At 41.4% G+C, this 24573-nt stretch overlaps 1 protein-coding gene across 4 annotated transcripts in view; it reads left to right on the top strand.

Moving 5' to 3' along the window:
* Positions 1-925: 925 nt before the first annotated feature.
* LOC121879362 (protocadherin Fat 3-like) overlaps positions 926-24573 on the top strand; it is a 28942-nt gene continuing 5294 nt past the window's right edge. Inside the window, exons 1-13 of one of the 4 annotated variants that reach the window (XM_042385962.1) lie at positions 926-1130; positions 1948-2144; positions 2950-3134; positions 4496-4710; positions 7062-7199; positions 7404-7547; positions 11094-11267; positions 11512-13887; positions 14084-14375; positions 20946-21029; positions 22638-22862; positions 23692-23715; positions 24174-24347. In XM_042385962.1, coding sequence (XP_042241896.1) covers positions 7146-7199; positions 7404-7547; positions 11094-11267; positions 11512-13887; positions 14084-14375; positions 20946-21029; positions 22638-22862; positions 23692-23715; positions 24174-24347 — 3547 coding nt within the window. In that variant the 5' untranslated portion in view covers positions 926-1130; positions 1948-2144; positions 2950-3134; positions 4496-4710; positions 7062-7145. The remainder of the gene's footprint in view (positions 1131-1947; positions 2145-2949; positions 3135-4495; positions 4711-7061; positions 7200-7403; positions 7548-11093; positions 11268-11511; positions 13888-14083; positions 14376-20945; positions 21030-22637; positions 22863-23691; positions 23716-24173; positions 24348-24573) is intronic. The other 3 variants (XM_042385964.1, XM_042385965.1, XM_042385966.1) reach the window with 3 other exon arrangements.

A 24573-nucleotide genomic window follows, 5' to 3' on the forward strand; every position in this document is an offset into this window, starting at 1 on the left:
AAAGCCACTTGTATCCTCTGTGTCCACACGTCAGTCACTATTCAAATGATCTGCAATAACATTATTCAGTAATGCTATTGAAATTATAATGCTCATATTGATAGTTATAACAATATTATTTAATATAATAATGATGGTGTTGATGATAACAATGGTAATAACAATGAATAAGAATTATTATAAGCCATATGGATGTCTCCGAAACATACCTACATTACTATTCACACTGGTTAATTAATCTATAACATTGAAATTGCCATAAGTCAGATATTAATGCAGGATATAACTGATAAATCGTCAGCGCTTATTGTAGCTGACAGTCTCTTTCTTACTCAAGGAACATTTATTACCGGACATTTATTTTTAATTTCAATTTAGTGAGAGCCAAAGACGTACTGTACAGTATATATGGCTTACTGCATTCGTGTTGCCTAACATTTGCTTATTTTCGACGTCGGTTCCAATGATTTATGTAAGCTGTCGGACAGAGGAAACGACGCATCCTGCTCTGGGTCATAACTAAGTGTTGTGCAACTAATTCGCTTACAGAAAAAAATAATAATGTTGTCTCAGCGGGGTTGTCTAAATCCTTCGTCCGTTGTGTCATATTGTCTCACATAAAATCGTAAATGTACTTATTAAAACGAGTATGTGAATTAACCTTTGATAATTGTCAGTAATATTCACAGCGACTGCACTAATGAATTTATTTCGGTGGAAATAATGATTGTCCTCCCTAGATAAACTACTTTAGGTTTATTTAACCAGTAACTTGTTTCTAATATTAGGATGGTAGTTTTATATCATTAGAGGGCCCCTGGAGGACCTGAAAAGTGTATATAGAGAAGGGGAAGGCGCTGCTATTGTTCCAGACATGTAATATTGAGCAAGTATCACGAGAGATACTGACAACTGTATTTTCTCACACATGTCTCTTATGTGGTCACAGGTTGTGGTGGAGGACTGGGAACACGCTGAGTGGCAGTGTGAGGTAATTGTGGAAGTTCGCGTCACCGACATCAACGACAACGCTCCGACCTTCAGCCAGCTCTCTCACACTGCCACCGTGCCCGAGGATGCCCCTGTTAACACTGTCGTCCTCAAGATGCACGCCACCGACCCTGACCTAGGTGATCCTGCTCTCCTGTTGCTATATATACTTGACTTTTATTACTCGTGTGTGAATGTTTTTTTGAGTTGCTGAAGATTTAAAAAAGTTTCTGATCTTATGACAGTGTGGACATTTTAACTTTGCTGATTATGTATGCTGTTTATTGTATAGTCCGCTGCCCTTCCTGATTTGTCCGTTTTTGTACTTTAATAATGAGATACAAATTCTTTTGATGCTTTCTGATGTTGTTTACTTTTTTTTTACTTCTGTTAATCTATGAACGATTTTTGTTGCATCTTAGTGATCACGTTTAAGTGTTTTTGACTTTTTTTTAATGTAGTGAGGACGTTTTTGATTACCCATGAAGTACAGGCTCTTCAGACCTTGTTGTTATCTTGTATTTTTACCTTTCTGTTGTTGTATAAATGTTGATGAGTTTCTTGATGTTGTTTAGTGTAGCTGACCTTCATGATAGTAGTAGAACGTTCATGACCTTGTGTGAATGTAGTTGATGTTCCTGATACTGTATAAATTAATTTGACCTCGATAATGTTATTTAAATTAATCTGACATTGCTTAATTCTGTAAACGTTTCGCACTTTTTACTATTTATGAACGTTTCCTGATCTGTCTTATAAACCTATCGATCCTATCTTATCGTGTGAGCGATCACCTTAAAATATTTCAGTTACGATTTCTATGGTTCTTTTTCAGTTCTCTTTCTTGTGTACTCTTCTGAATCCTTCACTTTGCATTTAATAATTTAAAAATTTGTAAATCTTCAAATCATAGTAAGATCAACAATGAATACCTGTGCTTCTCATCCTGACCTACAGGTATCAGCCGACGCGTACGGTATAACTTCGTGGATTCTGCTGACGGTCATTTCACCATTGACGGAACAGAGATTGTAGTGAGCTTAGCATGCCGTTGGACCGTGAGAACCATGACTCATACACACTCACTGTGCGGGCCATGGACCAGGGCACCCCACCGCTCTCCTCAACTACACAGCTCACTGTTATCGTCTCAGGTAAGCCAAAACTTTGTATCACTATCTTGATGCCTTTAATTAGGATAGGAAGGAAAATGTCGCTGGAATGGATTGAGTGAAGATAACTGGGAGTGTATCAAGAATAGGGGGTAATTGTGTTGAAAATATAGAGAGGAAAGATAAATCAGTGGTAAGGCTTAAAGAATCTGGACACAACCACGTCGCTGCATGATGTAACTTCCGTCTCAGGTACAATATAGTACAGTACTTGTTCTTCACTGAATAACTCGTCACACCTTTGTTACATTTGTTTTTGTATTTTGTTTCCCCCTAGTTATATACAGTACAAGTCAAACTTTATATTGATAAGTGAGAGGATATACAATATACTCAAGAAATCGAATATTTTAAAAGCTTTTTATTTATTGTTTTGCTATGTTATTAATTATGATTTTCAGAAATAGAATGATCTTACTGTCTACAAATTGTCCATATTTTGATTCGTCCGTAGATATTATGAACTTTTTTATCACACAACCAACCTTAAATTGCACGTTAATGTTAATGTCTTTATTCAAGGCATTTTCTAATCATCACTATCATCCTGCCTCTGTTCTCTTACATAAGACACAACCATGTGACTATTTACATTATAAATAATCATGTGGAATATATTTAAGAATCATCAAAGTTACCATTGTGATGCTTCATTATTTTTTTATGTGATAAAGAAAATAATTATTTTTCTCAGTCAAAACACGATATGACGCCTTGTTTTTAGCTTAATTTAACGCACTCTAAATTAGTGGACACTGTTAACTTGTTGTCTTGTGTGTTTCTTCAGACATCAACGACAATGCTCCGGAGTTTGTGAGGAAGCTTCATGAGACGACAGGCAGAGAACACGGTGGTGGGGACGGAGGTTCTGCGTGTTATGGCCACCTCCAAGGACATCGGCATCAACGCTGAGATTTCTTACTCCATTCAGCACACCACCAGAGAAATACCTTCACATACATCCCAAGACTGGTAAGATTTGAAGTAACAATTACCGGTATGAGTTACTATCATGGAGTAGGATACCTTTAATGAACAGTGAGCTAAGTTTGGATGTTAAAAGATAAAGAGATATAACATAACACCCCTATTCATAAATTAGGAATTCTCAGTAATACAGAATTTGTATGGGGTTAAATCAACGCTTTATTCGTGTGGCTCGTCCTAACATAGGTGAATGATGGGGGAATTACTGTTGGTTACTTCCTGTGTATAAATATACTTGTGGTACGTCGTCTTTCCCATGTCATTCACCAAAGGTATATTTCTCTTTTTGATTTTGTACATGACGGCGAATACATTCTTTTATTTTGACATCGTTTACTTGATGTAGATAATAATATTTATTATCTAACCTGTGGCATTTGGTCATTGTGAATAAAGACAAGTGTACGAGTATATTATCACCAAAAATTCGTGTTCCATGTAGCCTTTGTGAATGTTCAATTATTGACTTGAAACAGAATTGAATTGAAACAGTTTATTGAGCCAGAAAAACACAGATACAGAGTGGATAATAATAACAATATTAACATGGCTGAGCCAGTTGAGAACCTGAGCTCTCTCTTGGGCACCTGATATATACTGTACATTTATCTCAAGGAAGTATTATGTAACATTTAGTATCATCTGGAATAGTACAATAGCATGGTGGTAATAAGAACATCTCATAATGTTACCAAAATTATCACTTCAATATTTATTTATTGTATTTATTATTATTATTTTTATTATTTTATATTTTTATATTATAAGTATATACATAAATTACAGTGGAATTGAAAAACATAAATATAATAAAGAAGCAGTACAACATGGGTTGACAGTAGTAAGGTTGAACAAGGACAAACTGTCAGGATTATGTCTAGTTAGCAATCATATACGCAAATTATTAATTTTACCACATTAGTTTAGAAAGACAGCTCATAATCAGCGACATATACAAGTAAAAGTATAAAAATTATAACATTATTCACCCGAGATGTGCGCTACTAGTAGATTACTGTACACTCGATAATAAAGTTTTCTGGGGATCCGATAAATTTCGAACAGAACAATCCTGTTGTCTCACTACGGTTGGTAGGCGTGATTGTACATTTCCGACCTATTATGGTAGGCCGAATTTAGTTACTTCATTCAAATATAAAATTAATTCGTTGCAATGTGACTGGTGAAAAACAATTATGCCATATCAAAAACCTTCGTTCGTGGTGTCATTTTTTTTCGCACATAATTGTGCAAATAATTTTTTACCAAGTACGCCACATGTCAGAACTGGAGGATTGACAGGTGACAGAGACAGAGTAAACAAACAATCGCACCTTCCTTCCCAGGCGTCATCAACATCAGGGCCCCGGTGGACTACGAACGCGTACAACAGGTGGTGGCGTCGGTAGTGGCTACTGACGGAGGGACGCCGCCTCTCTCAGCTACAGCACTTGTAAACCTCACCATCACGGATGTCAACGATAACGCCCCGGTGTTCACATTGCCCTCCTACACCGCCACCGTCAGGGAGGACGCGCTGCAGGGAGCCAGCGTTATACAGGTGTGCTTTCCCTTCCGAATTCCCTCACCGTCCCTCCATAAACCCTCATTATCGCACCAAAAGCCACCACCTGCCCATCCATACTCCTTCACCTGCTTTCTTTAGTACTTCCTTCACTCACCATTTCTCCCTCACCAGCCCTCCCAATCACTTTCACCATCCTTCCACATTCCCTCACCAATCTATTATACCCTTCACCCTACACCATCCCACCATCTCCCCATACCACTTCACCCTCCATACTCCCTCACCATCACTTTAAACTCCTTCACAATCCCTCAATTTCTCCACACCCCTTTACCATGCCTTCATGCTACCTCACCATCCTACTCTTCTCCTTCACCATCCCTCCATAATTCATGACAATATCTCCAGGTCTCGTCATTCCCTCTATCCTGCTCATCGCCTCCCACTTTCCATCATCCTTCCATACTCAATCATCCTCCCCTACTCCTTCATCAACCTCCAGCTCCCCTACCTTCATCCCCTCCAGCTCCATACTCCTCATCACCCTCAGCTCCCTACCACTTCATCATCCCTCCAGCTCCATACTCTTCATCATCCCTCCAGTTCCCTACTCCTTCATCAACCCTCCAGCTCCCTACTCCTTCATCATCCCTCCAGCTCCCTACCTTCATCATCCCTCCAGCTCCCTACTCCTTCATCAACCCTCCAGCTCCTCACTCCTTCATCAACCTCCAGCTCCCTACTCCTTCATCATCCCTCCAGCTCCACTATCCTGCATCATCCCTCCAGTTCCTACTCCTTCATCATCCCTCCAGCTCCCTACTCCTTCATCATCCTCCAGCTCCCTACTCACTTCATCAACCCTCCAGCTCCCTACTCCTTCATCATCCCTCCAGCTCCCTACTCCTGCATCATCCCTCCAGCTCCATACTCCTTCATCATCCCTCAGCTCCATACTCCTGCATCATCCCTCCAGCTCCCTACCTTCCTTCATCATCCCTCCAACTCCATACTCCTTCATCATCCCTCCAGCTCCATACTCCTTCATCATCCTCCAGCTCCCTACTCCTTCATCATCCCTCCAGTTCCCCTACTCACTCATCATCCCTCCAGCTCCCCACTCCTTCATCATCCCTCCAGCTCCATACTCCATCATCCCCTCCAGTTCCCTACTCCTTCATCATCCTCCAGCTCCATACTCCTTCATCATCCCTCCAGCTCCATACTCCTTCATCATCCTCCAGCTCCATACTCCTTCACCATCCCTCCAGCTCCCACTACTTCATCATCCCTCCAGCTCCCCTACTCCTTCATCATCCCTCAGCTCCCTACTCCTTCATCATCCCTCAGCTCCATACTCTTCATCATCCCTCCAGCTCATACTCATTCATCATCCCTCCAGCTCCCTCTCTACCCTTCATCATCCTCCAGCTCCATACTCCTTCATCATCCCTCCAGCTCCATACCTCATCACCCCTCCAGTTCCCTACTCCTTCATCATCCCCTCCAGCTCCCTACCCTTCATCATCCCTCCAGCTCCATACTCCTTCATCATCCCTCCAGCTCCATACTCCTTCATCATCCTCAGATCCATACTCACTTCATCATCCCTCCAGCTCCATACTCCTTCATCATCCCTCCAGCTCCTACTCCCTCATCATCCTCCAGCCCCATACTCCTTCATCATCCCTCCGCTCCCTCCTCACCTACATCATCCTCCAGCTCCATACTCCTTCATCATCCCTCCAGCTCCTACCCTGCATCATCCCTCCAGTTCCCTACTCACTTCATCAACCCTCCAGCTCCCTACTCCTTCATCATCCCTCCAGCTCCATACTCCTTCATCATTCCTCCAACTCCATACTCCTTCATCACCCCTCCAGCTCCATACTCCCATCATCCCTCCAGCTCCCTACCTTCATAATCCCTCCAGCTCCCTACTCCTTCATCATCCTCCAGCTCCCTACTCACTCTATCAACCCTCCAGCTCCATACCCCTCTTCATCATCCCTCCAGCTCCCTACCCTCCATCATCCTCCAGCTCCATACTCCTTCATCATCCCTCCAACTCCCCTACTCACTTCATCATCCCTCCAGCTCCATACCCTTCATCATCCCTCCAGCTCCCTACTCACTTCATCAACCCTCCAGCTCCATACTCCTGCATCATCCCTCCAGCTCCATACTCCTTCATCATCCCTCCAGCTCCATACTCCTTCATCATCCCTCCAGCTCCATACTCCTTCTTCATCCCTCCAGCTCCATACTCCTGCATCATCCCTCCAGCTCCATACTCCTTCGTCATCCCTCCAGCTCCATACTCCTTCATCATCCCTTCACCCCATCCTTCCTCACATTACATTGGGTGTGGCTGTGTTTTGCAGATCTCGGCCAGCGACGTGGACTACGGCGTCAACAGCCTGGTCCGCTACAGCATCCAGGCAGGCAACGACGACCACTGCTTTGATATGCATCAAGACACCGGCATCATTACTGTCTTGAAGAAACTTGACAGAGAAAAGGTAATATGATAATGTAATATAGTATAAGTATTCGTAATGGTAATAAAATTGTGCATTGGAAACGACGATGGATGTGGCATTAAAATGTATTAAGAGAGAGAGATATAAGTATTTTATTGTATGTGAATGAGACATTGGTAATAGTATTATCATAAGCAAACATATTTACTGGGTTTGTTGACGAATGGATTACTCCCGTCATAGGTGGGGAAGTATGTGTTGACCGTGAGTGCTCGAGACTTGGGTTCTCCCTCCAACGCCGCCGTCACCCAAGTGGAGCTCATCATTGGTGATGTCAACGATAACTCCCCAATTTTCACTCAGGATAATTATACTGTCGTCGTTCAGGTAAGTCACCCGTTATTAATATACTCGATCACCCAGGAATATATTCTTATAATTAAAGAGTTTTTCAGAGGTCGAAGAATATAAATTTTTAATCATCAGATAAATTTGTATGATAACTGATGTGTGTTTACAGTACTGTGTATGAACTCAGAACTGTTACAGTTTAGTACAGGAAGGGAAGAAACTGTAAGATGTAAGATTAGAAAAGGGGTAATTTAAGCCTAGTATGATAAAAGGCTCACAGGTGTTTGTTCCATGGGGGATAATGACCCATGACTGAATAAAATTTACTGGCAGCTATAAAGAAGCTGAAAAACAAAGGAGTCTATAAATCAAATTCTAAATTGGCATAATCCCTAACTGACCATAGTGAGGTAACTTTATACTGTAGAATAAGTAAGATGTATCAAGTATGAATTTCCCTACATGTCACACGAATCATTGAATCACGTGTGAACTTCGTAACGCTATCACTTTATTCCCTGTGCCAAGTTCATTCATATCATGTAAGAAATTAGTCCTCTATTTTTTGTCCAACCTTTAATATTCCTCTCCTTTGCTATCACTGATCATTTTATTCTCTTTACTAACCCCGCAAGATAATCTCCAGTAATCATAAACACAAACGGGTACACACATTACAATCTTGGCAGGTCCATGTTTTTCTTCCTCTCATCAGAGAGCATGGAAGTACACCTCCCTGCTGTCTGCCACACACCCCTAGGTATATAACAGCACCTCGTCCATCTTTCAGTTATCTCGAGTACCTGTGACCTATACTTGACCCAGCAACAAAGCTGAATTTTTTTTTTGTGTGTATTATTGTCAAACGTTTCATCAGACCATCATAAATTCGCTTGTTTTTTTCAACATTTCATCAGATCATTATGTGTATTCAGTGTAATTAGCTGTAATTAGCGGTCCACTCCTTTTACTATATTTGTACTCACGGCCTTACATTACTTCATGTTCTTGACAGAAATACACTACACCCACTGTGTTTCATACTGTGTTAACTTTCTCTGACACTCAAGTCTCGAAGCATAACACATCGGACAGTACGACAATCTTATTTATTAATTTACTAGCAGAATCGCAGGCCACGGTAGGACGCCACCCTCCGGGAGGCTCCACATTGTCTCACTGTTCAGTCCCCAAAACTTCCTCTTCCATCAATAGTTCATTAACGGTGTATGTAAATTCCACCATGTTTTTCACTACAACGGTACAGCAAAGTATATTTTTTTAGCATTAAACTGTTATTTTATTGTCTAATCATCACTACATACAACACCACCCATCATCACTACATATAACATCGTCCATCATCACTACATATAACACCATCCATCATCACTACATATAACACCATCCATCATCACTACATATAACACCATCCATCATCACTACATATAACACCACCCATCATCACTACATATAACAACATCCATCATCACTACATATAACACCACCCATCATCACTAAATATAACATCATCCATCATCACTACATATAACACCATCCATCATCACTGCATATAACACCATCCATCATCATTACATATAACACCACCCTTCATCACTACATATAACAACATCCATCATTACTACATATAACACCACCCATCATCACTCCATATAACACCATCCATCATCACTACATATAACACCACCCTTCATCTCTACATATAACAACATCCATCATTACTACATATAACACCATCCATCATCATTACATATAACACCACCCTTCATCACTACATATAACACCATCCATCATCACTACATATAACACCACCCATCATCACTACATATAACAACATCCATCATTACTACATATAACACCACCCATCATCACTCCATATAACACCATCCATCATCACTACATATAACACCACCCTTCATCTCTACATATAACAACATCCATCATTACTACATATAACACCATCCATCATCATTACATATAACACCACCCTTCATCACTACATATAACACCATCCATCATCACTACATATAACACCATCCATCATCACTACATATAACACCATCCATCATCACTACATGTAACACCATCCATCATCACTACATATAACACCACCCTTCATCACTACATATAACATCATCCATCATCACTACATATAACACCATCCATAGTCACTACATATAACACCATCCATCATCACTACATATAACAACATCCATCATCACTACATATAACACCATCCATAATCACTACATATAACACCATCCATAATCACTACATATAACACCATCCATCATCACTACATATAACACCATCCATCATCACTACAGATCGGTAAAGTAGTTTCAGAGATTCTCGTGCAGACACACACACACACACAAACACACCACACACACACAAACAAACACACATACTTCTTTGTTTCATATATACATTTATATACATCTCTACAGTCGTAAATACTACTATTTTGGTTCTCGAGCATTATCTTAACTACAGTATAGTTCCTATGATCTTCTGAACTGGCCATTTCAACACTTGCTCGTTCTAGCCCTGACTGGATTAATAATTTTAAGTATAAACAAGGAGTGAATGAAAGCGACATGACAGGTTATTTTTGATGTGAAAGTTATATAGGAAGACGATGCTTTCTATCATCTACTGCTTGGAAACAAACTCGGCTATTGTAAATTTTTCGTATCATGTGTTATATTTTTTAACTCTCACTTTTAATGAAAATAGAAAGAAATTGAATACAAAACACTCAAAGGAAAATTTTTACAAATATTTTAACTAACACAGTTTCTTATGTATCTTGTATAATTCTTATTTCCTACTTCCTATTTCCTATAAATTGTGATGGAAGGGTTAAAAAAATGGCTGTGTAATGTGTATGAGAAAAATATATGAAACTTTCATTTACCATTAAAGTACATCAACATTATAGATAATTTTGGATAAAAGAACGTTGCCGGGGTAACTTGATAATACCTATACAAATATTTTAAAGAAAATGAAACTATTATTGATCAACAGTTAGAAATTGTCGGCTCAGGTTGAGAAAGAAAATCGTCCAACATCAACATAACCGGTGATAAAGATATATATATATGTAAAGAAAAGTGTGGTGATATTTTACCAGATCATTACTATCTTACAAGAAGGAAATGCTCTTATAGTACAATGGTATAGAAAATTAATTTACAAGTAAAATACCTTTTATTTCTCATTGCGAGAAACTTTTTAGGAATTTATGCGAAGAGTTAAGATACTGTAATCACTGGCCGATTGATTGTGTACTATAATGAATATCTTATTGCAAAACAGAGATCAAATTACTTTTGTATCATGAAGTGAAGCACCTTGTATATACAGTACCAAATGTACTGTAACAGTGAGTTTGGAGTAATACAGTATATATATTTTTTTTTTTACTGAATAAATATATTTGTTACTTAAGCGGGAATTCCATAAAAAGTAACAAAGTGGGAGAACTTTATGCCATATTCCACAATTTTTACATGCACACAATAATATATTCATGTCTTGGATGTATGAACACAGGAGAACCGACCAGTTGGGTATTCAATGCTGCGTCTGATGGCCACTGATGCTGACGCTGAGCCCAACGGCGCCCCCTTCACCTGGGAGGTAACCAACCATGCGGTCAACAACCGGGCCTTCACCCTCGACCAGGACGGCTCCCTCAGGCTCGCCACCAACAAACTCAACCATTTGGTAGGTTGTCAAATGATCTTTCTATTTCTAAATCTAAAATATTTTGCTTACTATTCAAATATGAGACATTACATTCCTAGTTATGGTTAGGTATTAACACAGCATTATGCATTTGCCAATAAATTATTTTAATTGCAATATAGGATAAAGTTTCAATAGTTTTTGCTTTTGAAAGTACCATAGAAATGCACCTGTCGATTTTTTTAACATACGAACTAAGCACATGATTCCATATATCGACCAGGTTCAGAACGAATATGTGGTGGAGGTGCGAGTATGGGACAGTGGCACACCGCCCCTTCACGCCAACACCCGCGTTATCGTCACAGTGGTGGAGGAGTCCCGCTACCCACCAACACTCTTCCCTCTCAATGCTGCTATCATCAGTTACCGCATCGCCTTCCCTGGGGGCATCATCGGTCGGGTTACTGCCTTAGATCAAGATCCTTATGATACTCTTCAGTACTCTATAGCACCCTACCCCCGAGAGATCAGCTCCATCAAATATTTTGACATTGATGGACAAGATGGAACGCTTGTGGCTCTGACTCCCCTGGACTCAGGGAATTATAGCGTCAATGTAAGTGTGTCTGACGGCCGGTACCACCGCACCGTGCAGGCCTCTGTCCAAGTCTCAGTTATCACCGAAGAAATGGTTGACAACTCAGTGATTGTTCAAATTGGACCACTTTCTCCAGACGAATTCCTCTCAAGATATCAAAAAGTTTTCTTGAAAGCAATAGCGTCTGAGTTTTCTATTGGGGAAGATTCTGTTATTTTAATTAGCCTCCAAACAGCACTTCTGCATTCCCACTCAATGAAAAATATTGATTATGACTCACAACGAAAAAAAAGAGATATCCAAAGAAGTTTAGATGTGTTAATTGTCGTAAAAAAATCTGATGATTCATTCTTTTCAAGAGAAGAATTGCTTAAACAGCTGAACCTTAAGAAAAGTGAAGTAAAGAAGAGTGTTGGTCTGCGACTATTGGCAGTTATGGGCTCAATGTGCACGACTGAGACAGACTGCAGTGGGCACGGAGCATGTGTCGACGTGGTAGAGATCAGTGACGACGTTTCTGTTCCGTTTAACACTCAACTCTCAAGTTTGGTTGCACCAAGATTTGCTCAGAAAGCTGGATGTCTTTGTGACCAGGGTTATGGTGGTGATGAATGTGAAAACCTTGTGAATGCTTGTGGCCACCGCCCTTGTGCTGAGTACGAGGAATGTACTCCCACTGACGTCAGCATTCGAGGGTACACATGTCAATGTCCCTCGGGGCGTGCGGGACCTTCCTGCCAAGTAGATCTCACGAAGTGCCGCAGTCCTTCATGCCACTACCCACTAAGACCGCTGTCTTTCAGAGGCAAGAGTTATGCTCAGTACAGCGTGGCACGACAGGCGGAAAGCAGCTCTCTAGTGCTCAGTGTCTTCTTGCGTACCAGGAACCCAGTGGGGACACTTGTCTACGCTGCTGGAGATGTAGACTATAGCATACTAGAGGTTGTAGGTGGCCACGTTCAGTATCGGTGGGATTGTGGTAGTGGCGAGGGTCTGGTGAGAGTATCAACCATTAGAGTAAACAATGACCAATGGCACTTTATCAATCTCACACGTGAAGGTACAATATCCACTCTGAGTGTGGATGGTGAGGTAAGTTCTGGAGCAGCACCAGGAGCCAATGATATTCTCAATATGGATTCGGATTTTATGTACTTAGGTGCTACAATCAGCATTGAACGTACCTCAGGTATGTCTTCCTATTCCCACAGCAGTCTGGGGTTCGTAGGCTGCCTCGACCAGATAACTATAGACGGTATAGAGCTACCTGTAAGCATAACAGGATCTTCATCTGGTGGTGCTGTACTCAAACGTTTAGCTAATGTAGAACTGCAGTGTCCTAGTACGCTCCCTCCCGCCGGTGTGTGTGGGTCATATCCCTGCCTCAATGGTGGTACTTGTATCGAAAACGGAAAATCTTATAAGTGCACTTGTCCTCCACGCTTCACTGGTGCCCAGTGTCAAGTTGATACAGCGCCTTGCTCCTCCTCGCCTTGCCTTAACGGAGGTAAATGTATTGTTGTTGGTCATTCATACAACTGCCAGTGTCCGTCAAAATTAAGTGGAAAACGTTGTGAGTACGGAGTATTTTGTAACCCTAATCCATGTCAAAATGGTGGTCGGTGTGAGGAAGGTGCTGAAGGACCAATATGTAAGTGTCAGCATTTCACAGGTGTCATGTGTCAGTTAGATATTGATGAGTGTACTCGTAACCCGTGTCAGAGTGGTGGCACTTGTCTTAACTTCTATGGAGGGTTCAAGTGTATATGTTCTGCGAATGTTACTGGTGAGTACTGCACGGAGTCGATAAAGAAACCTCCAGCTCCATCCTCTGCCCTCAACATCACCCTGGAAGAACTTGTATGCATCTTGGCTGTGTTCCTAGGCTGCGTGGTGGCCATGTTGCTACTGGTGGCCTGGCAACGACGACGATGGAGACATAAGCGTCACCAACAGAACAACCGCATCAAGCTCACTGACCACCATGTCAAGAATGACCTCAAGGCCAATGATGCGCCAAAGAGAAATTCCAAAATTTGCAACGTGGAAGCTGACCAGGTAATGGTCGCGTTTTTATGGATTATATATATTATTTTCATGTAGATATAGATACTGTAGAACACGTCTACATTTTAATTTTTTATAGTTATCTTCAGATACTTTGTCCGACACACTTGATTATTTGCTTCTTATTTCTTTCATTTACTTGCCTGTTTTGAGTTCCCTTTCCTTTCGTTGCTCTTGCGGCACACAGCAGGGTCCCCCGCTGCCTCCGCGCCCGGCCTCCTACACCCCCAGTGGCACCGACTCCGTCATACTCAACACCCTCAAGCACCTGGCCGACTTGTCCGCAGCGGGTCACGAGAGTCTGGAGCTGGAGACTCTGTCCAGGTGCTCTCACGAGTTTCTTCACAGCCTTAACAAGCCTGTGGTAGTGCCGCCCAACCTCTCGCCGCCGCCCCCCTCCAACAGTGATTCGGACTCGCTCCACAAGCCCTGGGATCACCACAACAACCTTAATGACTCGTACTTCATGCCCATCAAGGGTGAGTCACTCACAGTGTGACTGTCAATACACAAAAAGCTATAAATATTCACCTGTTTTTGACACGTCACACAGGACAGTCAGTCTTCTGATTCAGCTCATTAATTAATTAATTATCGGTGTGTGGGCGTTAACATTTACTTTTGGGTTTCATTATCCATTACTCGATTCTTGTTACAAACTAAAAATGTCACATATATTTAGTAAGACATTATCCTTCAAGATGGCTTCGCCGAGCAAACTGCAGTTTATCAGATTAGCTTTATAGTTTAACATAGACTTTACTAAAGTAATCTGTTGTCGAATTTTGAATTGTTGAGGACCGACTCCCGCTGCACTGTACTGTCAACCTGTACATCAAGTATACTCGCTCACTGTTGCAGGACCACACACCTGAGACCTACTTCAGCCTCTATTATTACGGTGAACTTATCCTATGGATGAGTTGATAACAAGGCTTAGCTAACACAGTCTCCAAGTTGAAGCGGTGTGGTGCTTACTAACTCTGTGATGAGGACAAATAGCATAGTTTATTTTATTTTTTTTTCATTTTGTTATTTTTTTTTTACTTAAAACCATTCAGTTGTTAAGAAAATTACTTTCAACAGGGTGCTTTTGCATCGTGATCTTTTGAGTCATTGAAACTTTGCTGCAAGAGAAATTTAACCAATATTCTATCAATCAATCACGATATCATAAGAATGTTTATGTTAAGTTTCTAGTAACACAATTAAGAGAATGGTCTGTCATACACGTATAGTAAACTAAAGAAAAAAAAGGCATTATTAGTCACATGTAAGATTTGAATATTTAATGAAGAGGTATATAATGTGACGCGAGTGACTGGCAGTGAACAGCATCAGGTAGACACACTGCATCACCTGACGCACAGTGTGTCGCACCAACCTTTAACTTCTCCTTACTTTGAATATCGTCGTCATAATGGCCACTAAGGCTGCAGTTCTGTAGATATTATAGAATTCCATTGAGTAAGGTCGCTCTTAATAGTATTGGGGTGGATACCGAAGCACACGTTGATAAGGCAAGAAAGTGATGTTAAAGGAGCAACATCAGAGAGGCGGCCACTCAGCATCCTGCAGATATAAACTTATGATTCAGGCAATCAGTTGCTTCTTCTTCATTACAATGTTTGTTATGTTGTGGATGGTTATGCGTGTACCTCTGCTCTCATTTATTTTGTCTTATTTAGCCTCTTATTTTCGATTTATTTAGAATCCGTTTTCCTATATATTTTGTTCAAATTGCAAGCTGTTCTTTTTTTTTATACATTAGTAGATTTCCGTGATGATGTAGTACTTAATGTTGGCAGACAGACTCAGTAACTGTTAAATGGAACTTGGTTGGCTTGAAGTGTTTTGTTCTGTTCAATATTACAAACTGATATGTTATGCTGTGTTATAAGAAATGGCTTCTTGATAATTTGTTAATTAAATACTTGTTAAACAACACAAGGGGAAGTCATCTGGTGATACGATGGTTCTCAGTGGGCCGCCAGCTCACACTAGCCCACACACCGCTTCACTTACTCCCCCAAGTCTGCATGTGACTACATAGTTTCCACTATAGGTTCTGTACAACATACAACATGGAAGGCTCGTTAGTACAGCCGATGCTCTGTGTCTGTGTTGACTATTGTCGTAATGTATCTATATTAGTTCTCAACTATAAAAGTGACCATTATTTTACCGGTTCCAGACAGAAAGACGTGATTTACGTAATCTAAACTACCTTGGTGTTAACCATACAAGAAATTAAGCTTGTAAATTTCCATGCTCCTTTTCCGTATTTCATTAATTAGTTTTTTGCTTTATCTTCAATATTTATAATTTTAACCATACATGTTCTTATGGCATTCCCATTATTTGTTTTTTCTAAATAAATTCATGGTTCTCTCTCTCTCTCTCTCTCTCTCTCTCTCTCTCTCTCTCTCTCTCTCTCTCTCTCTCTCTCTCTCTCTCTCTCTGTCTCAAAATACATAAAGGAATCATATATAAAAGTGAAATGCTCATATACTCTGTACCTCTCACACACGATACACAACACACTCATATGAAGACACTCAAGACAGTCACACACACACACACACACACACACACACACACACACACACACACACACACACACACACACACACACAGTACGACAGACAACACACTCATACATTAAGACACCCAAGACAGTCACACACACACACACACACACACACACACACACACACACACACACACACACACACACACACACACACACACACACACACGGTACGACAGACAACACACTCATACATCAACACACTCCAAGACAGTCACACACACACACACACACACACACACACACACACTCATACATCAAGTCAGTCATCACAGTCACGCCATAATACAACGTGTTCTTCAAACTTTTTTTTATTGTGTACTGTACATAACCTTTCTAGTTTTCAAATCCTTCTTCCCTCTCTCCCTCCCTCCGTCTCTCTTCTTCTTCTTACCCCATCTTCCATGTTCTCACTTTATCCCGTGTTTATCCACTTCCGCCTCCGCCATTACCACCTATCCTCCTGCTCCCCACCATAACTACAGTTTTCCAATCCTTCTACCCCGTCATACATCGCCTCTCCTCCTGCTCCCCTACATAACTACAGTTTAATCCTTCTACCCCGTCGCCCATCACTATCCTCCTGCTCCCCACCATAACTACAGTTTCCCAAATCCTTCCTGCATCCATACATCGTCTCTCCTCCTGCTCCCCACCATAACTACAGTTTCACAATCCTTCCTACCCCGTCATGCATCCGCCTCTCCTCCTGCTCCCCCCACCACGCTTCCCAGTTTCCCAATCCTTCTACCCCGTCATACATCGCCTCTCCTCCTGCTCCCACCGCCTTTGGTTTCCCAGTCCAGCTTCTACCCCCGTCATACATCGCCTCTCCTCCTGCTCCCCCACCATAACTACAGTTTCCCATCCTTCTACCCCGTCATACATCACCTCTCCCCTGCTCCCCACCATAACTACGATTTCCCAATCCTTCTACACATCATACATCCGCCTCTCCTCCTGCTCCCACCACTTAACTTCTGATTTCCCAATCCTTCCTGCCCCGTCTACATCGCCTCTCCTCCTTTCTCCCCACCACTTAACTACGGTTTCCCAATCCTTCCTACCCCGTCATACATCGCCTCTCCTCCTGCTCCCCACCACTTAACTACGGTTCCCAATCCTTCTACCCCGTCATACATCGCCTCCTCCTGCTCCCACCACGCCTTTACAGTTTCCCAATCCTTATACCCCGTCTACATCGCCTCTCCTCCTGCTCCCCATAACTACAGTTCCCAATCCTTCTACCCCCGTCGCCCATCACTTTCCTCCTCCTGCTCCCCACCACCAACTACAGTTTCCCAATCCGCCTACCCCGTCATACATCATCTCTCCTCTGCTCCCCACCATAACTACAGTTTCCCAATCCTTCTACCCCGTCATACATCGCCTCTCCTCCTGCTCCCCACCATAACTACAGTTTCCCAATCCTTCTACCCCGTCATACATCGCCTCTCCTCCTGCTCCCCACCATAACTACAGTTTCCCAATCCTTCTACCCCGTCATACATCGCCTCTCCTCCTTCCCCTACCGCACATATATCTTCCCTCCCTCTCCTCCCACCCCTTCCAATATTCTCTCACACCTCTTCCTCACCATGTAGATCCATCCCTCATACTCCCATAATCTTCTCTGTTGTTTCACCTCTTCCCGACACCCTCCTCGTTTACTGTGCATCCTATATCATCCCACCCAGTCCTTCATCCACGCACCACCTTCCTATATTCTTCTACCCCTCCTCCATCTTTGTATCCCTTCTGCCTCCTTCCAGTTTTATTTCTATTGTTTTACCTCCCCCTTCGTCCCAACTGCCTCATTATCTTGTCACCCTTCTTCCATCTTTCTTCCTTTCTTCTTACTTCTCTTCCTGCTTCATCCTCCACCCTTCACCCCTTCCGCTGCTTTGTGATGGAAGCTGTAGTTTTTCGTCTAAGTAACATTCATACAACCTTTAACCTTCTCCCAAGAGTTTTAACTAGTTTACCGTGGCAGGTTAGTGAGTCCCATCCTAGGATTTCTATTTTGAACTGAATATTTTTTTTTTACTCTATGTTTTAATCCTTTTACTTCCTCCTCCGTTTTTGTGCGCTGAAATGCCGTCTACTCACAGGAGTTATCACCAACCGCTAAACACAGATTTCCGTTTAATAAATGACTGCTAGATTTATGTTACTGAATGATCATTATGAAAAAGAGGCCAGTATTGTTATGGCTTCACAACCGTATTCAATATATTTGGACCTTCAGGAAGTGGTACCATAGGCCCGTATGGGGAGGGGTGGTTACAGCACCTTGAAGACTAAGCCTTAGGTACACGTGGCCAGCGCTCCCTCCCCTGCCTATCATTTCTCCATCTGTAAGTTAGGGTATTCATCATGCAGCTGGGTCAACTGGGGTTGCTCCACTCAGTGGCCGGTTGCGGGACTCGAACCTGCTACTGTTAGGTCAGGAGAGGAGTGATTTATGCATTCAACCGATGCGCCCCTTTAATCTATAGAGCACTAAAGTGATTTCAGTTGTTCATAACAAAGTGGCGGCTAAGCCAGCCTTATGGTAATTATACCAAAAGTTAGTCAGTTTCTTAGGTGTAGTTTCCTCGTGAAGGATGAGGTAACAGCCCTGGCCACCTTTCTCACAGTTAAGATTCAAATTTCTTTAAATAAAAATATCGTAAATTAAATATTACAAATAACGTTACAAATATTTACTCTACTGTACGTTTACGATTATTTATCGAAACACAAGCAAAGGGAATTGATGGTTAACTAAAGTAAAGACAATTATGAGGTTTTATAACGGTACACTCTTATGTGACAGTGACCAGTAGTAATAGTGTCTGATATGACAGCAACGGTGGCAGTTGAATTACTCCAGGAAGTCCACTGTGTGGGCGTGTACTGACCTAGTGACTCTTCACCACTGTGTGGGCGTGTACTGACCTAGTGACTACTCGCCAGTGTGTGGGCGTGTACTGATCTAGTGACTACTCGCCACTGTGGGCGTGTACTTAGGAAGATTTGTGTTAGACATGAGAGCTTTAAATGGTTCATATGGATGGGCGGTAAGTTTATTTTTTAAGTTATTCCTGTAATGTTGTGAGTTACATTCGTTCACACATCTGACCAGGAATAATGACCAGCACTGTCACCAGCTGTCACCCACTGTGTCCCAACTCTCACCCACTGTGACCCAGCTCTCACCCACTGTGTCCCAGCTCTCACACACTGTGTCCCAGCTCTCACCTACTGTGTCCCAGCTCTCACCCACTGTGACCCAGCTCTCACCCACTGTGTCCTGGCCCTCACCCACTGTGTCCTGGCCCTCACACACTGTGTCCTGGCCCTCACCCACTGTGTCCTGGCCCTCACCCACTGTGTCCTGGCCCTCACCCACTGTGTCCTGGCCCTCACACACTGTGTCCTGGCCCTCACCCACTGTGTCCTGGCCCTCACACACACACACACACTGTGGCCTAGCCCTCACACACACACACACACACACACACACACACACACTGTGTCCTGGCCCTCACATACATACACACACATGTCCTGGCCCTCCACACACACACACACACACACACACACACTGTCCTGGCCCTCACACACACACACACACACACACACACACACACACACACACACACACAGTGTCCTGGCCCTGACTCACATATTCGCAGTGCTGTAATATATTTTCCTCGCTATGAAATAGTTTCCTGGCCGTGATACTTTGGCCTGGACATGATACAGTACTCAGGTCATGATGTAATGTATTGGCCATGATATAATGTCCTAGCCAAGATATAATGTCCTGGCCAGGATATAATGTCTTGGCCATGATATAATGTCCTGGCCAGGATATACTATCCCTACCATGATATAATATCCTGGCCATGATATAATGTCCTGGCAAGGATATACTGTCCTGGCCATTATAAAATGTCTTGGCCATTATACCGAATCTCTTTAATCAATTTTCGGGCCATTGAACTCTGCACGTTCTTTGACCTTATGCCCTGGCCACGATCCAGTACTACCTCACTATAAGAAACTTAGACCTGACCGCGATAAATTATATTTTTGGCCGTGACAAAGTGCACCTTGGCGATGATACGGAGCCCTGGTCATGAGAAAGTAAGAACCGGCCATGGTAAGTACTCCTGGCCACTAGAAAGTATGAACTGGCAATGATAAGCAGCCCTGGCCATGGTAAGTATGACCTTGCCAGGAAATGCTGTTCCCGTTGTGACGCGCTATACTGTGGCTTCACCTTACTGTAACTGAGTTTAGAACACTAATCATTTATTTTGTCGTTCAGATGGCACTCTTGTCATGTGTACCTCACCATGCAATAATTAATCTTAGTGAGCCTTGTGCCTGGTAACTTAGTGGGTGAAAGTAGTGGTGCTCGAGGTGCTTGGTTGTACATACAGCACGTGTGGCTTTTTTGTGTTCCCAGATGTAGGCTGTGACCTGGTGACTAACCTAGGCGAGAGTCGCTCATCTCCCGGCCAGCACTCGCCTTTTTCGGACGACTCTTCAGGTATGATTCACCTCCTGCCTCCTTTCCATCACCACTCTTATGCCTACACGTGCATGGATGCCCATACACACACACACATTATATATATATATATATATATATATATATATATATATATATATATATATATAATATATATATATATATATATATATATATATATATATATATATATATATATATATATATATATATATATATATATATATATATATATATATGTGTGTAAACACACAAACGCTCCCTCTGCCCTTTTCTATCATAACGTATTGTAAATAATTTTCCCCTTTGAGGTATCCTGGTTCATGTTAATAAAACAAACACTTCTGGAATGTAAATAATATTCAGATGCACAACAAGGTTTATTCTCTGTTCTGTTGTTGGTATATCTAGCAACTTGTGAGGAAATGCAGTGATATTTACCTCGTATAGCATGTGACTACTGCTCAAGTCCCTCCATACTGAAAAGACTTACACAGCGGCTACCACAGTGGCTGCAGCCCAGGACGATACACATTTGTTGCTTCTTGCGTCTCGCACATGTTTTCTGCCTCAAGCTGCAGCTTGTAATTTTCAGACAAATACCTCGCTGTCTTGAGCTAAATACTGTATATTCACCCCTAGGAACAATTAATAGCAAATACAAACTGTGTATATATATATATATATATATATATATATATATATATACTGTATATCTTGATAAAATCACAGAAAAACAACGGAGCACCTTAGCTTTCGTCTTATGAGTTGCCTCTGAAGATGTCTTGAATAAAGACGAAAGCTAAGGTGCTCCGTTGTTTCCCTTTTTCCGTGTGATTTTATCAAGATTTATCTTATCCACTTTTTCATTGTGGATCTACATGAAATATATATATATATATATATATATATATATATATATATATATATATATATATATATATATATATATATATATATATATATATCCTATAAGACAATACACTTTTCCTCCTGAAGTTCATCACTACTGCCTTTTCTATATTTTTCTTTGTGGAGTTATAGAGTAAGTTCCTCTTCTACTTAGGAGAGTTGCTATGAATTACGTGGGTCATACAGTGCATACAAAGTGAGTCATGATTGTTATGTCAGACCATGATGCCCGGTCAAACAGAAGGAGCTGAGTCAGTGTAGCTGATAGCATCATGTTAGCACCTGGCTGTGATGGCCTGGAAGCCTGCATCACACACGTTGGTGATGACACAACGTGCTGAAGCATGATGACAACAACACCCGACGTACAGTACAGTACCCACATGAAGCTCACGCTCTCTAATAGCATGCTTGCTTCACATTTCATAATAATGTTATTTCAACAAATATATTAAAAATATCTCACATTTACCTACATGCTGCTCTCCTGTTTATGTTGATTCCGTTTCTTTAAGCAAATTTGAATTTAGTTGAAGACTCTCTGTGAAATGTCAGTGGTGATTCTTTAGAACATCACGTAAAACACTTGTTTAATAAATTCATAAAAACAACTGACGTCGCGGTTTGAATTATTGTGAAATATTATCAGTGATATATATTAACAAAAGTGTTGTACAATGAGTGTTAATTCCGAGTGCCTGCGCTTGGCTACAGTGTGTGGAAGGGGGTCATCACCGCCCATTGTGCCCCCCTTGCCCCGCCCCTCTCTCCTGGGTCGTCGGGGCAGGACAGACCTCTGCCACCCACTAGAAGTCATCACCATAGACAACCCCACTGGCTACCCCCGTTCCTCCCCTCCCCGGGCTGCGGGTGTTGGGGGACACGACACAAGGGTCGCTGGGGATAATGGAGGATTTAAGAGACTTTATAAAGGATATCGTAAGTTAGGTCTTGAGGTCCATTTAGTGTTGAGTGGAACTTGATGTTGATCCCCTGGTAACTATTAATGTGTGGACTGTCATACCCTGTTTGATACCTTCATTTAAACACTCACTAGACGGAGTGACACCCCAGGAGTTGTGCTCGACACGCAGTTCTCATGTCGGGTATATTTACGATATAACTGTACCAGTATTGTATACTTGGTAATTGTGTCACATTAATATTACTAATAATTAAGTTTATCTGTGCTCCAAAGCCTTATGATTTTAACATTAACATAATACCTACCTGAACAGTTTAACCACAAAATATGATGGACAAGACTACAGAATGTTAATCGATGATTTTGCATGTTTTGTTTTTCTTTTGAGAGAAGTCATATTTTTTTTAACAATCGAATACCTGTAGGTTGAGTGTACAGTACCTAACAAATATTATATTAGTTTATGTTTATTTCATTAAATACACCAAATATTGAAATACACAACACTACAAAACGTAGATTCTGAGTTACAGTTTATTACACATTAGTATATAAAGATGTTTAATACTAAGTAGTTTTAAAAAGAAGAAACATTAATATTCACCAGTAATTAAATACAAGAGAAACTAATGAGAATTTTGTTTTTAATTTAAGATGAGTTATTAACAGCAGTTACACAAACTTTCCAATGATAGCTATGATTTGCTCTTCCTTCTGCGCTCTAACTCAGTCTTCACGGGTTTGAAGAACAGCCTCATGATATATCTGAATGAATATCAAATTTGTACATATCTTTTATATTAGAAAGTAAACAATTTTTCTTTTGTCTCTCCCTGCACGCAGCTCCGACACAGGCCAAGAAGAAAGGTAGCTATTGCTGAAGCTCTCTATTTTATCACGTAGCTTATCAGTTTAGTTCGTATGTTTTCTCATTTGAAGATCACTTACAGTAGTTAGTATTGCAGTGTATACAATATCTGTAATTAGCTTATTTGCACGTAGACACATTTATGATTTAGTTGATGTACATTAGTTTCATTCCTTTGATTATGGACATCATTTGGAATATTAATGCATGATAAGGTGTGTTCACAAGCTTAGGTTTCACAGCATGTGTCACTAGTTTCAGTGAGTAGGAAGAACCCTGCCAAGGAAAGATATTTAGCATGTACAGAGTAATTATTATTAATTTCAACAAAAAACATGCATTTCCAAAATTAATTCTATCTCTTTTGCCTGGTTTTAACCTCCCTGACGTAACTCACCACGACTACTACCACTACATATGTTAACACTGGCTCCTTTCCCCCCGGGGTACCTTTCAGGTTATCACTGGGACGACTACGACTTGCGTGGTTCCCGTACGCTAGTGGGATGCGGCGGCCGCGAGGGTGCTGTTGCCGCGGTCACGCCTGACCTGCTGCTGCTGGCCGAGGACACTGTCGCAGAGCCTCCGTCATCTGAAGATGGCATTTTTGAAGACCTGCCACTACTGTCCGGTAAGTAGCTGGGTAGGTTTTAAGGGAGAATGTTTTTGTGTGAGTTCTAGATTCACTTTCAATATGTGTGTTCAAAGTGATATTTTTGTTTCATAGTTTAAATAAAATTAAACTTTAAAGATACACAAAAGAGAGAGGAATATATATTATAAACTTTCTCTCCATGTCTTTATAATAGTAGTGTACTGTTCTTGATCACCACTAGTAGTACTGATGTTGATCATCA

Source organism: Homarus americanus, unplaced genomic scaffold (genome assembly GCF_018991925.1).
Source record: "Homarus americanus isolate GMGI-L3 unplaced genomic scaffold, GMGI_Hamer_2.0 scaffold16894, whole genome shotgun sequence".
NCBI lineage: Eukaryota > Metazoa > Arthropoda > Malacostraca > Decapoda > Nephropidae > Homarus > Homarus americanus.